General features: G+C 50.4%; 1 protein-coding gene across 1 annotated transcript; it reads right to left on the bottom strand.

The window, feature by feature from the left end:
- Positions 1 to 6,931: 6,931 nt before the first annotated feature.
- Positions 6,932 to 9,354, bottom strand: LOC123185589 (MEIOTIC F-BOX protein MOF). The gene is made up of 3 exons (XM_044597447.1): positions 8,295 to 9,354; positions 7,696 to 7,854; positions 6,932 to 7,612 (listed from the first exon to the last, which is right to left on the bottom strand). The coding sequence occupies exons 1-3, from the start codon at positions 9,225 to 9,227 to the stop codon at positions 7,256 to 7,258; spliced, it is 1,449 nt and encodes a 482-aa protein (XP_044453382.1). The 5' UTR covers positions 9,228 to 9,354; the 3' UTR covers positions 6,932 to 7,255.
- Between the last annotated feature and the right edge of the window lie 1,893 nt (positions 9,355 to 11,247).

The raw sequence follows: 11,247 nt of genomic DNA, 5'->3' as shown, positions 1-11,247 counted from the left end.
CTTCTATACGACTCATGTTCGACCTTTCGGTCTTCCGTGTTCCGAGGCCATGTCTGTACATGCTAGGCTCGTCAAGTCAACCTAAGTGTTTCGCATGTGTCCCGAGGCCATGTCTGTACATGCTAGGCTCGTCAACACCCGTTGTATTCGAACGTTAGAATCTATCACACCCGATCATCACGTGGTGCTTCGAAACAACGAACCTTCGCAACGGTGCACAGTTAGGGGGAACACCTTTCTTGAAATTTTAGTGGGGGATCATCTTATTTAAGCTACCGTCGTTCTAAGCAAATAAGATGTAAAACATGATAAACATCACATGCAATCAAATAGTGACATGATATGGCCAATATCATTTTGCTCCTCTTGATCTCCATCTTCGGGGCTCCATGATCATCGTTGTCACCGGCATGACACCATGATCTCCATCATCATGATCTCCATCATCGTGTCTTCATGAAGTTGTCTCGCCAACTATTACTTCTACTACTACAGCTAACGGTTAGCAATAAAGTAAAGTAATTACATGATGTTTGTATTGACACGCAGGTCATAAATAAATTAAGACAACTCCTATGGCTCCTGCCGGTTGTCATACTCATCGACATGCAAGTCATGATTCCTATTACAAGAACATCATCATCTCATACATCACATATATCATTCATCACATCCTTTTGGCCATATCACATCACAAGGCATATGCTGCAAAAACAAGTTAGACGTCCTCTAATTGTTGTTGCAAGTTTTTTACGTGGCTGCTATAGGTTGCTAGCAAGAACGTTTCTTACCTACGCCAAAACCACAACGTGAATTGTTAATTTCTATTTACCCTTCATAAGAACCCTGTTCATCGAATCCGATCCGACTAAAGTGGGAGAGACAGACACCCGCCAGCCACCTTATGCAACTAGTGCATGTCAGTCAGTGGAACCGGTCTCACGTAAGCGTACGTGTAAGGTTGGTCCGGGCCGCTTCATCCCACAATGCCGCCGAATCAAGATAAGACTAGTAACGACAAGTAAATTGACAAAATCGACGCCCACAACTACTTTGTGTTCTACTCGTGCATAGAAACTACGCATAGACCTAGCTCATGATGCCACTGTTGGGGAACGTAGCAGAAATTCAAAATTTTCTATGCATCACCAAGATCAATCTATGGAGTAATCTAGCAACGAGGGGAAGGAGAGTGCATCTACATACCGTTGTAGATCGCTAAGCGGAAGCGTTCAAGTGAATGGGGTTGATGGAGTCGTACTTGTCGTGATCCAAATCACCGATGATCCTAGTGCCGAATGGACGGCACCTCCGTGTTCAACACACGTACAGCCCGGTGACGTCTCCTACGCCTTGATCCAGCAAATGGAGAAGGAGAGGTTGGGAAGACTCCATCCAGCAGCAGCACGACGGCGTGGTGGTGGTGGAGGAGCGTGGTACTCCAGCAGGGCTTCGCCAAGCACCACAAGAGACGAGGAGGTAGAGAGGTAGGGCTGCGCCAGGGAGAGGTTAAAACTCATGTGTAGGCAGCCCCAAAGACCTCAACTATATATAGGGGAGAGGGAGGGGGGTGCACCCCCTTTAGGGTTTCCACCCCAAGGGGTGCGGCAGCCCCAAACCCATCTAGGGTGGCGGCCAAGGGGGGGAGAGGGGAAACTTGCCCCCCAAGCTAGGTGGAGGCGCCCCCTCCCAAAACCCTAGGCGCCTTGGGCCCTTGTGGGGGGGGGTGCACCAGCCCACCTGGGGCTGGTCCCCTCCCACACTTGGCCCATGCAGCCCTCTGGGGCTGGTGGTCCCACTTGGTGGCCCACCGGTACATTACCAATAAAACCCGAAACTTTTCCGGTGACCAAAACAGGACTTCCCATATATAATTCTTTACCTCCGGACCATTCCGGAACTCCTCATGATGTCCGAGATCTCATCCGGGACTCCGAACAACATTCGGTAACTGCGTACATACTTTCCCTATAACCCTAGCGTCATCGAACCTTAAGTGTGTAGACCCTACGGGTTCGGGAGTCATGCAGACATGGCCGAGACAACTCTCCGGTCAATAACCAACAACGGGATCTGGATACCCATGTTGGCTCCCACATGCTCCACGATGATCTCATCGGATGAACCATGATGTCAAGGATTCAGTCAATCCCGTATAAAATTCCCTTTGTCTATCGGTACGATACTTGCCCGAGATTCGATCGTCGGTATCCCAATACCTTGTTCAATCTCGTTACCGGCAAGTCTCTTTACTCGTTCCGTAACACATCATCCCGTGATCAACTCCTTGATCACATTGTGCACATTATGATGATGTCCTACCGAGTGGGCCTAGAGATACCTCTCCATTTACACGGAGTGAAAAATCCCAGTCTCGATTCGTGCCAACCCAACATACACTTTCGGAGATACCTGTAGTGTACCTTTATAGCCACCCAGTTACGTTGTGACGTTTGGCACACCCAAAGCACTCCTACGGTATCCGGGAGTTGCACAATCTCATGGTCTAAGGAAATGATACTTGACATTAGAAAAGCTTTAGCAAACGAACTACACGATCTTGTGCTAGGCTTAGGATTGGGTCTTGTCCATCACATCATTCTCCTAATGATGTGATCCCGTTATCAACGACATCCAATGTCCATGGTCAGGAAACCGTAACCATCTATTGATCAAGGAGCTAGTCAACTAGAGGCTTACTAGGGACATGGTGTTGTCTGTGTATCCACACATGTATCTGAGTTTCCTAACAATACAATTCTAGCATGGATAATAAACAATTATCATGAACAAGGAAATATGATAATAACTAATTTATTATTGCCTCTAGGGCATATTTCCAACATGACCAGCCACCGGAGTGGTCAACACCATCGCCAGGCCCACGGAAGCAGAGCTCGAAGGCGCCAGGAGAGGAGCAGGGGTCGTCCCGCAGGGAACGCCTGGGGAGGGAGGTGGGTCCGCAGGTGCGTCATCCACCACCGGTGGACTGACCGGCCGATCTGGAGAGCCAGGTGCCACCTCCGGAGGCACCGAAAGAGGCGAGGCCGAGTCCAGGGCCGAGACCCCCAGCAGCGCCAACTGGAGATCAGGCGCGCGGGGGGGGGGGGGGGGTCGGGTCGAGCAGCACCGGGTCGGCCCTGGCTGGAGAGGAGGCGAAGATGTCGTCGGGGGAGCGGGGCGAAGATGCCGGAAGGACCTGGAGGCTAGCATCAGAGGCTTCGAGGCCGTCATCGGGGGACGGGGAGGCCGCCGCGTGGGTACGACCCGCCCCAACCCCACCCCTGGCGGCCGACACAGGCAGCTGGTCGTGGTGGGGGCTATCCTGGAAGTCGTCGTCGTCGCCCGAGCCAGAGGGGTGGCCGTGACGAGGGTCACGGTCAATGCGGTGGCCACCAGCGCCACCCCCATTGGTGCCGCCCCCCAGGAAGCTGTCGTTGATGCGAGGGCGGCCAATGTGGTTGGGGGGCTCGGGGGAGATGCAGAGGTCAAAGTCCTGGTCGTTGAAGAACACTCGGATGGTGGCACGAGGCCTGGAGGAGTCGAGAGATTTGACCTTAACCCGGACCTCCTCCTCCTTGCGGAGGGAGAGCTCGTCAACCACCACCACCTTGCCGAGGATGCGAGACATGTTCCGGATGACCGCTCGGAGCGGGCGATGTCTGGCAGGCCACCAATGAGGACCCATGCCGTGTTCAAGACCGCGACTGCCAAGGGGTCCCGCACCGGCACGGAGATGTCCACCACTAACTTGTTGAGAGCTAGGGTGATGTCTCTGCTGCGGGTGTCGTACCCGTGGCTGACAGCGTCCGGGAAGACGACCGAGAACTGGCCTCCAGAGAGTAAGGTGACCTGCCAATCCCAAGTGCAGTGGTAGAGGTGGTTGAGCTCGGCCTCAATCATCTCCGGCGAGGCCACCCCATCCTTCACGGTAACAACGGCCAGGAGCGACGATGAGGGGGCGGGGATGTCGGGCACCTCGATGTGGAAGTAGCCGAGGCCCTCAATCCCATGCTCGTACATCATCAGCCCCTCCGCCACCGGACGGTCAGGGCAAAGGAAGGCGGGGTGGTCCGAGTCCGAGCAGAGGTAGCAACACTGAGGGCGAGTACATGCCACCTGGGAGTGGCCGGAGAGGCCGCAGTTGAAGCACTTGACGGGGTCGGAGGAGCGGTCGTCGGGGAGGAGAGCGATCGTAGTTGAGGCGGCGAGATCCCGGGTGGCATCATTGGCCGGGGCAGTGCTGTTTGCGTGCCCAAGACCGCGCTTCTTCTTGCGCTTGCCACCGGGTCGGCCCCGTCCCGCCCCATTGCCGGCTGGGGGGAGACTCGGCTCGCCCCGAGGTGGCAGGTAGCGGCGAACCGCGGCGGCCGCGGGAGGGGGGGCGCTGCCCATGGGAGCGGCCAGGGGAACGAGCGTGGCCGCCCCGAGCCGGGGAGCGGATGGCATCCCGACGGCGCGGAGGGGAAGGTGACCAGCGTCGAGCATCGCGCTGGTCCGCGGCCGGGAGGGAGGCGAGCGGGAGCGGGAGCGGCCACGGCGGTCCGCGCGAGGAGAAGATCGGCGTGAGGAGGAGCGGAGGTTGTCGTGGGCGGGAGACCGGTGGTCGCCGCGGGAGGAGAGCTATCGGCGGAGCTCGGACTCATGGCGAACCGCGTCGGGGGACGGGCGGGAGGAGTCGCGCCGCTCCTCCGCACGGGAGGGTTCAGGGCGGTGGTCGTCGGTGCGCCGCTTGGGGCGCGTCCCGACGTCGTGCCACTCACGGGGCATGGGGGCCGGCGGACGAAACAATCAATGCGTTAGGAAAGCTAGGATTTTGAGTTGATTTTCATGAAAATAAGGTTTTATTGTTTGGTAACGTGATATCAATACCTGCCTGTTTGTGACGTGTCTGATTAGGAAAGTTTGCAAATGTTAAGAAAGTTTTTATTGGATGGGTGAAAAAATCAACGTGAGGATATGAAGATGGAAGGTGAGATGAAACTAAACCAGGCGAAAATAAACCAGATAAAAATAAACCAGACGCAAAAACCGTGGATACTATTCAACCAACTCAGACACTAGGAGTAGAGATTTATTAGGTTACTGAATTTGTTTGCTTAATTAAACTTCCGGACACTAATAGATTGTTGGTGTAGGTAGGAAAAATTGGCTCTACACAAAACTTCTCTTCAGAAACATCTTGATTTTACAAAACCTACACGTAGCATTATATGTGTTTATATTCTTTTGGGTGCATGCTTGCCAATACGTTCAATAAATTGATCCTTTTGGTCTGCAACTTTTCATGTTCCGGTTTATTAGACGAAGAGTAGGCGTTACGGATTAGGTCATGGGTCTATACTGAGCTCTCCCAGTGGCATTGATGGAACTCTACAATTGTTTTTCTTTTTCTTACTTTATGATTGATAGCCTACTCTAGATTCTCGGTACATTATGACATATGAATTATGAGTGCTAGATATTGATCCAAGGACTAGAACGGTAAAACTAAGAGATTGGGATCCCTACCGAGTCTGGGTCATCACATTCTAGGATTCAAGAATTTTGGTTGTGACACCCACCATGCGGTCCACGAAGCACAACCAACCTATTTCTTCGTGGCTTGCACTCAGAAGCCTTACTAGGATAGATATTCACAAAGTTGGCAGTCTTCGGGCTCGCACAAACTGTTGCAGCCTTCACACGAAGAACTTGATAGGATCACAAGTGACTCCCCCGTCAATGATGCACTCATCATCCAAGAGTAATAAGCAAAGCATAATCACTTGATAAGAGCTCCTTGCAAGATCTTCAATCAAAGCTTCTCTCAATAATCCATAGGAACACACTCTTACAAGGATAGAATTGTGGTGAAAAAAACTGAGTTGTAGCGATGAGTTCTTGGCCTTCTAAGAATCAAGAAGTAAAAAATGGAATCACACGACACTTCTTTCTTCTTCTTTTTGCCATAGATCTCTCTTTCTCTACGTGGTAGGTGGATGGGTTGAAGTGTCGTGTTTTTTTGTGTGGCAGATAATGATGAATGAAATGAATGTGGTGGTCAGCCACGAAGGGGAGTGAGTAGAGAATACATAGTGAGAGTCCAAAATCCAATTGTTCCTTAAAGGATAACTAAGGCTAGGAAGCACCGATGGAAGTCTAGAAGAACTACCGAATCAATTCAAATAAATTTGAACGGCCATGTCAATGTTCAAGAACCATACTCAGAAGTGCTGATGAAAGAATGAGACAAAATGTAGCACCTTTTTCAAGATAGAAAAACTCGGAAGAACTAGTAAAATCAATTGCTCGGTAGTACTATAGTAAACACAAGAGTTATCAGGATGATATTTACAGAAAAGAGCCAAATCACAACTTGAAAGTTCCGGACGAAAATGAGCGGAGGTACCAAACTCATGCCATGACCAGCAGATAAGCAAACTGAGATGACTCGAAAGTGATGATGAAATTTTTTGTGCTCGAAAGTGTCGGAGCAAACAAACAATGTTTCAAGGAGGAATCACTCGACAGTTCCATAACAAAATAAATGGTGGTTCCGAACTGTTGAAACTAGGTTTAACCTCTGAGTATGAATGACCCTAAGTGGTTCGGTAGTACCGGCAGAAAATCTTCGAAAGTACCAGACTTCGAGAAACTCATACAAAGGGAATGACTACGGAGATTTTCGAGGACTTTGGCTTAGGATCCATTCTTGGAGCTCAAACAAAGTATTTGCTTGTACCCCTCTTCATAGTATGGTTGTGATATACGCAATGTGAATCTTGTATTCGCCAAAAGTCCAGAAAATACATAACAAGAGCTCGAGGAGAACAACAACTAAAAAAGTTGTTTGAATGGGTCACAAGTGATCTTCCACTTGTAGCGAAACCTGATACACAATGAGATCACATGCTATAGACGAAATAAGCTCAATGAAACATCAGTCATCTCAATGGTTTTTCCATAGATCATCAAAACCAACGGGGGTACAATGGAGATGCACTTTCACCTAGCTATATAAAACCCCACTACAAGAGCTTCACTATAAGACGTCATAAATGCTGATGAGCGCTATGGAATATACTAAAAATATGTCTCCATTCAAGTGAAATGTGAGTGGTCGGATATCAACCTTCACGTGCTACTTGCACTAGCACTTGACACCACAAGCCACAATACAATACAATACAATACAACAGAAAAATACATGATACTAGTCACATTTGAAACTGTGAGCATACTGTTTTCTTACTCTACACGCCACCATGCATGGCTATGTTGAATCACTCTTGTGGTTTGCCACTGCTGGATCCCGCGAGATGGTACGGCGCAAATATAGAGTCGACTCTTGAACCGGTGTAACATGAGCAGCAGTGGAAACCTGATCTCCTCCTCTCGTATTTGCTCTTGAAATGCTCAAATTCCTGGCAACTCGCCACAACTGCATTTCCTTTGGCGTTTCGTTCACATATTTTCCGAAAAACTGTTTCAAGTGAGCTTCATCCCTTGGTTGGTACTTGATTTCTATTGAGTTCAGTTTCTTGTGTTGAACAAGTGTTGGAACACATTGGTTGGGACATGTCTTTTTCGGCCCTGCCTTCCCTTTGCTCCTCTTCGGACGACCTAAAAACTGTTGTGTACAAGATTTTTTGTCTCAGGTGTACAAGAAACAAAGAACTAAAGTGTAGAGTGCAATTAAAAAGAGGCATGTACCTGGCAGCGGCGCAATCGGAGCTTCTCCAAATTAGGGGCATTCTCAAGGATTTTCATCAACACTTGGAGGTTGATTGCTCCAATATCACAACCGTCGAGAAGCAAGGTTCTTAGGTTTTCGAGGACCGAAAAATCTTGAGACTCATGGTCCAGCAATGCCTGAAATAAAAGAACAAGATAAAGATCCGCCCATGACCCATGTCTAAAACATCACCATCACACAGCTCACTATGTGTATAACTTACTGACCAAAATTCTATACCAACGTTTAGCTAATACTGTACACTTTTGTCGCAATAATAATAATAATAATAATAATAATAATAATAATAATAATTCTGTGCACTTTTAATATCGTGTTTTTAACCTTTGGTGTTGTGCATATTTTTTGTGCAGTTTCAGGTGAGTGATACAGAAAAGTAGGCAAATGGAATTAAGTTGCCCAATTTGGGGTGAGTCAAGTTCACAAAGAAAAAGAAGTTCGCAAAAAAAAAAGTTCACAAAGAAAATTGCGCTCATGAGATTCCTCAAAGAAAAAAGGGCTTATGAGAATTAGCACAAGCACTGCTAAAACACTCGAGATCCAAAAAAATGCGTACCGTGGTGGTGAACCCCGAGAGTTCTAATTTCGCGACATTGGTTAGTCGGCCGAGGAAGCTGCACATGGATCTCAGGAACGGGAGCTTGGCTTTGTAAGCCCGTTGGTCCATATCGTTTAGACAGATGGACGCCTCGACGAGCGATGGCAGCGCCTCGTTTCCTGGAGCTTTGGTCACCACCGAGGTCCTGCCGTCGCGGCCGAACGGGAGGACGAGGCGGAGGGAGGCGAGGCGAGGAGCTGCGATGGCCACGGTGTCAGTAGAGTAACTGACCGAATTGCTTGTGACTGCGAGGCTCTTGAGCGTGGGCGAGGCAATGGTGAGGACCCCGTAGTAGTAGCAGTTGTCGAGGTGCAGGTCCTCGAGGACCGGCAACTGGCCGCCAATCTCCTCCCTGGAGCCGAGTCCTAGCGTCACGCCGGAGAGCCGGAGCCTCGTCAGGCGGCACGCGGCGGCGCCCATGTCTACGTGGCAGGGCGGCCACAGGATGCAGCCATTGACGAAGTCGCACTGGAGGTCGACGGTGGCCGGGCGGCGCGTGAGGCCGCGCCGGATCCACCTCCCAAAGCTCGTAGTGTTCATGGCCACACTGTTCATGGCATCGGCGAAGTGGAGGCGGAACGTGTCCAGAGGCGGCCGCGCGGCGGCGGGAGGACACGGCAGCATGGTGTCGGCGAAGTCCTCGAAGCGCTGGTACTGGAGGGAGCCGGGCGGGCCGCTGCCGGGGAACTCCCGCTGGTCGATGTCGACGCAGCGCACGGAGCGCCAGACGTGCCGCCAGCGCCGGGACAGCGCGCTCGTCCGCACGGCCTGCAGGGACCCGAGGCGCGAGAGGATGTCCTCCAGGAGGCAGTCCGGCAGGTCGCTCAGCCGGTCCGCGTCCACGGTAGCGCGCTTGCGGGACGGACCGAGGTGGCCGCAGTCTCCAGCCATATATGGTGACAGACAGGGATGAGGACGCTGGTTGCTTCCTCGGCGGCGGGGCTCGAACTTGATCGTGTCGACGAGTTGCTCCCTTGGGTGGCCTTATTTACGAGCCGTGTAGCCCGACTGCTGGGATGGTCCGTCTCCGACCCTACTTTGTGTACGGGAGTAGCTAGCTTCGGCTGCGTGATGCGCATGCTGTGCGCAAGTGCTGAAGAGAACTGTTCGCTGAAACTCTCACGGACTATATCGGGCTCGGGGAACTCTTCCAGCGACATGTATCCGATTCGATGTCTGTGAATCTCTGAGGGGCGTCAACATCTAAACTATACATGTCCGGACACTAACCAGGCTGAAGAGAACTGTTCGCTGCAACCATCACGGGCTATATCGGGCTCGGAGAAGTCTTCCGGCGACATGTATCCGGTTCGATTTCTATGAATCTTTGAGGGGCAAAAGATCTAAATTACTCCTAACTCGAATCCTTTACTCACACTTTCATATCTGCACCTAACTCGAAGCCATTACTCACACTTATCCCTAAATTTAAGATCAATACTCAGTTTTGCTCGTGATGTTTTGGTTGACTCTTCTCTACTTTCTAAGCTTTTCTAGTATCCCTGAAATGTTTTGAGGAATGTCGTAAAGCTTAGAAAGTGGGAAGACGTGAAGGGAACATCGGACAGGGGTATTTCTATAAGAATACCATACAAGAAAATAGGGGCAAAACTAAATAGGTTGAAATAAGGGGTAAATGTAAGTAGTGGGGTCAAGTTAGCGGCATAATTCAATTGTCCCTAAACTATAGCTCCACAATATTCAAGATATGTAGCATTTTTTACTCTCTTTTTTGACAAATGCTTGTTGGGCATGGGCATAACAAACACTTTGTCTTTCCCCCGCGGCAGCCCATCACCATCTCCAATCCCTCCACACCCGCGCCACCACTGTAATCCGGTTCAACTCCCCTTTCTCCTCTGGATCAAGGTACCAACTTTTTGTGTCGTGCTGGATTTTATCAAGCAGCCCCAGACTTGGACAATACTGAAGTCCATAAAAGCTCCTCCAGAGGCAGAGTTTACCATTTGCTTGCTCTGTCTATCTAGTCCTCCATAAAGGAAGTGTAAAACCTGTTGGATTATAGATAGCCTTTGACCCATGTAAGGCAATAATCCCTGGTTAATCTCTAAGGCTCATTTAGGTGCATGGCAAATGGCGGTAAGTTTAGTACCAAACTGCTACAGTAGTAAAAGTGAGACCCCTTTATAAGGGTTGTTGTCGGTGTCAAAACCGGCAGATCTCGGGTAGGGGGTCCCGAACTATGCGTCTAAGGATCGAAGCTAACAGGAGGCAGGGGACACGATGTATACCCAGGTTCGGGCCCTCTTGATGGAGGTAATACCCTACTTCATGCTTGATTGACTTTGATGAGTATAGGGGTTACAAGAGTTGATCTACCACGAGATCGTAATGGCTAAACCCTAGATATCTAGCCTGTACGATTATGACTGCCCCTACAGACTAAAACCCTCCAGTTTATATGGACACCGGAGGGGGCTAGGGTTTGTACAGAGTCGGTTTACAGAGAAAGGAATCTTCATATCCGAACGCCAGCTTGCCTTCCACGCCAAGAGAGTCCCATCCGGACACGGGAGGAAGCCCTCTATCTTGTATCTTCACGGCCCACTAGTCTGGCCCACGTCACATAGCCCGGGTGCCTGGGGACCCCCTAATCCAGGACTCCCTCAGTTGCTCTACCACATGGTATTGGGAACTTGGGAAGAGGAGTTGTACACGTGTGCTCCTCCTCCGCTGTCGCCCACCTCGACATGACGCGCGTGCCGAGGGTTGCGGGAATGAGCTAAACCTTATTTTGCCGGTGGGGAATGATTAATTAATTATGGATTAATTAACAAGTCGTTAACAGAAGTGCCACTGTCCGAGACATTGGACCGTGGGCTGTTTCCCAAAGGTGGTGGCCTAAGCCCATGTGTAAGTGCATCAAGTGCCCCCTTAGTGGTTTTGGAGT

The sequence above is a fragment of the Triticum aestivum genome, chromosome 2A, assembly GCF_018294505.1.
Source record: "Triticum aestivum cultivar Chinese Spring chromosome 2A, IWGSC CS RefSeq v2.1, whole genome shotgun sequence".
Lineage (NCBI taxonomy): Eukaryota > Viridiplantae > Streptophyta > Magnoliopsida > Poales > Poaceae > Triticum > Triticum aestivum.
This window is presented reverse-complemented; position numbering and strand designations above follow the sequence as displayed.

Excerpts from the sequence above, each read along its gene's own strand:
- LOC123185589 (XM_044597447.1), bottom strand. The coding sequence starts at position 9,227 with ATGGCTGGAGACTGCGGCCACCTCGGTCCGTCCCGCAAGCGCGCTACC. Across the intron at positions 7,855-8,294 it reads TCTCGGGGTTCACCACCACG|GCATTGCTGGACCATGAGTC; the intron begins GTACGCATTTTT and ends CTTTTATTTCAG. Across the intron at positions 7,613-7,695 it reads TCCGATTGCGCCGCTGCCAG|TTTTTAGGTCGTCCGAAGAG; the intron begins GTACATGCCTCT and ends TGTACACAACAG.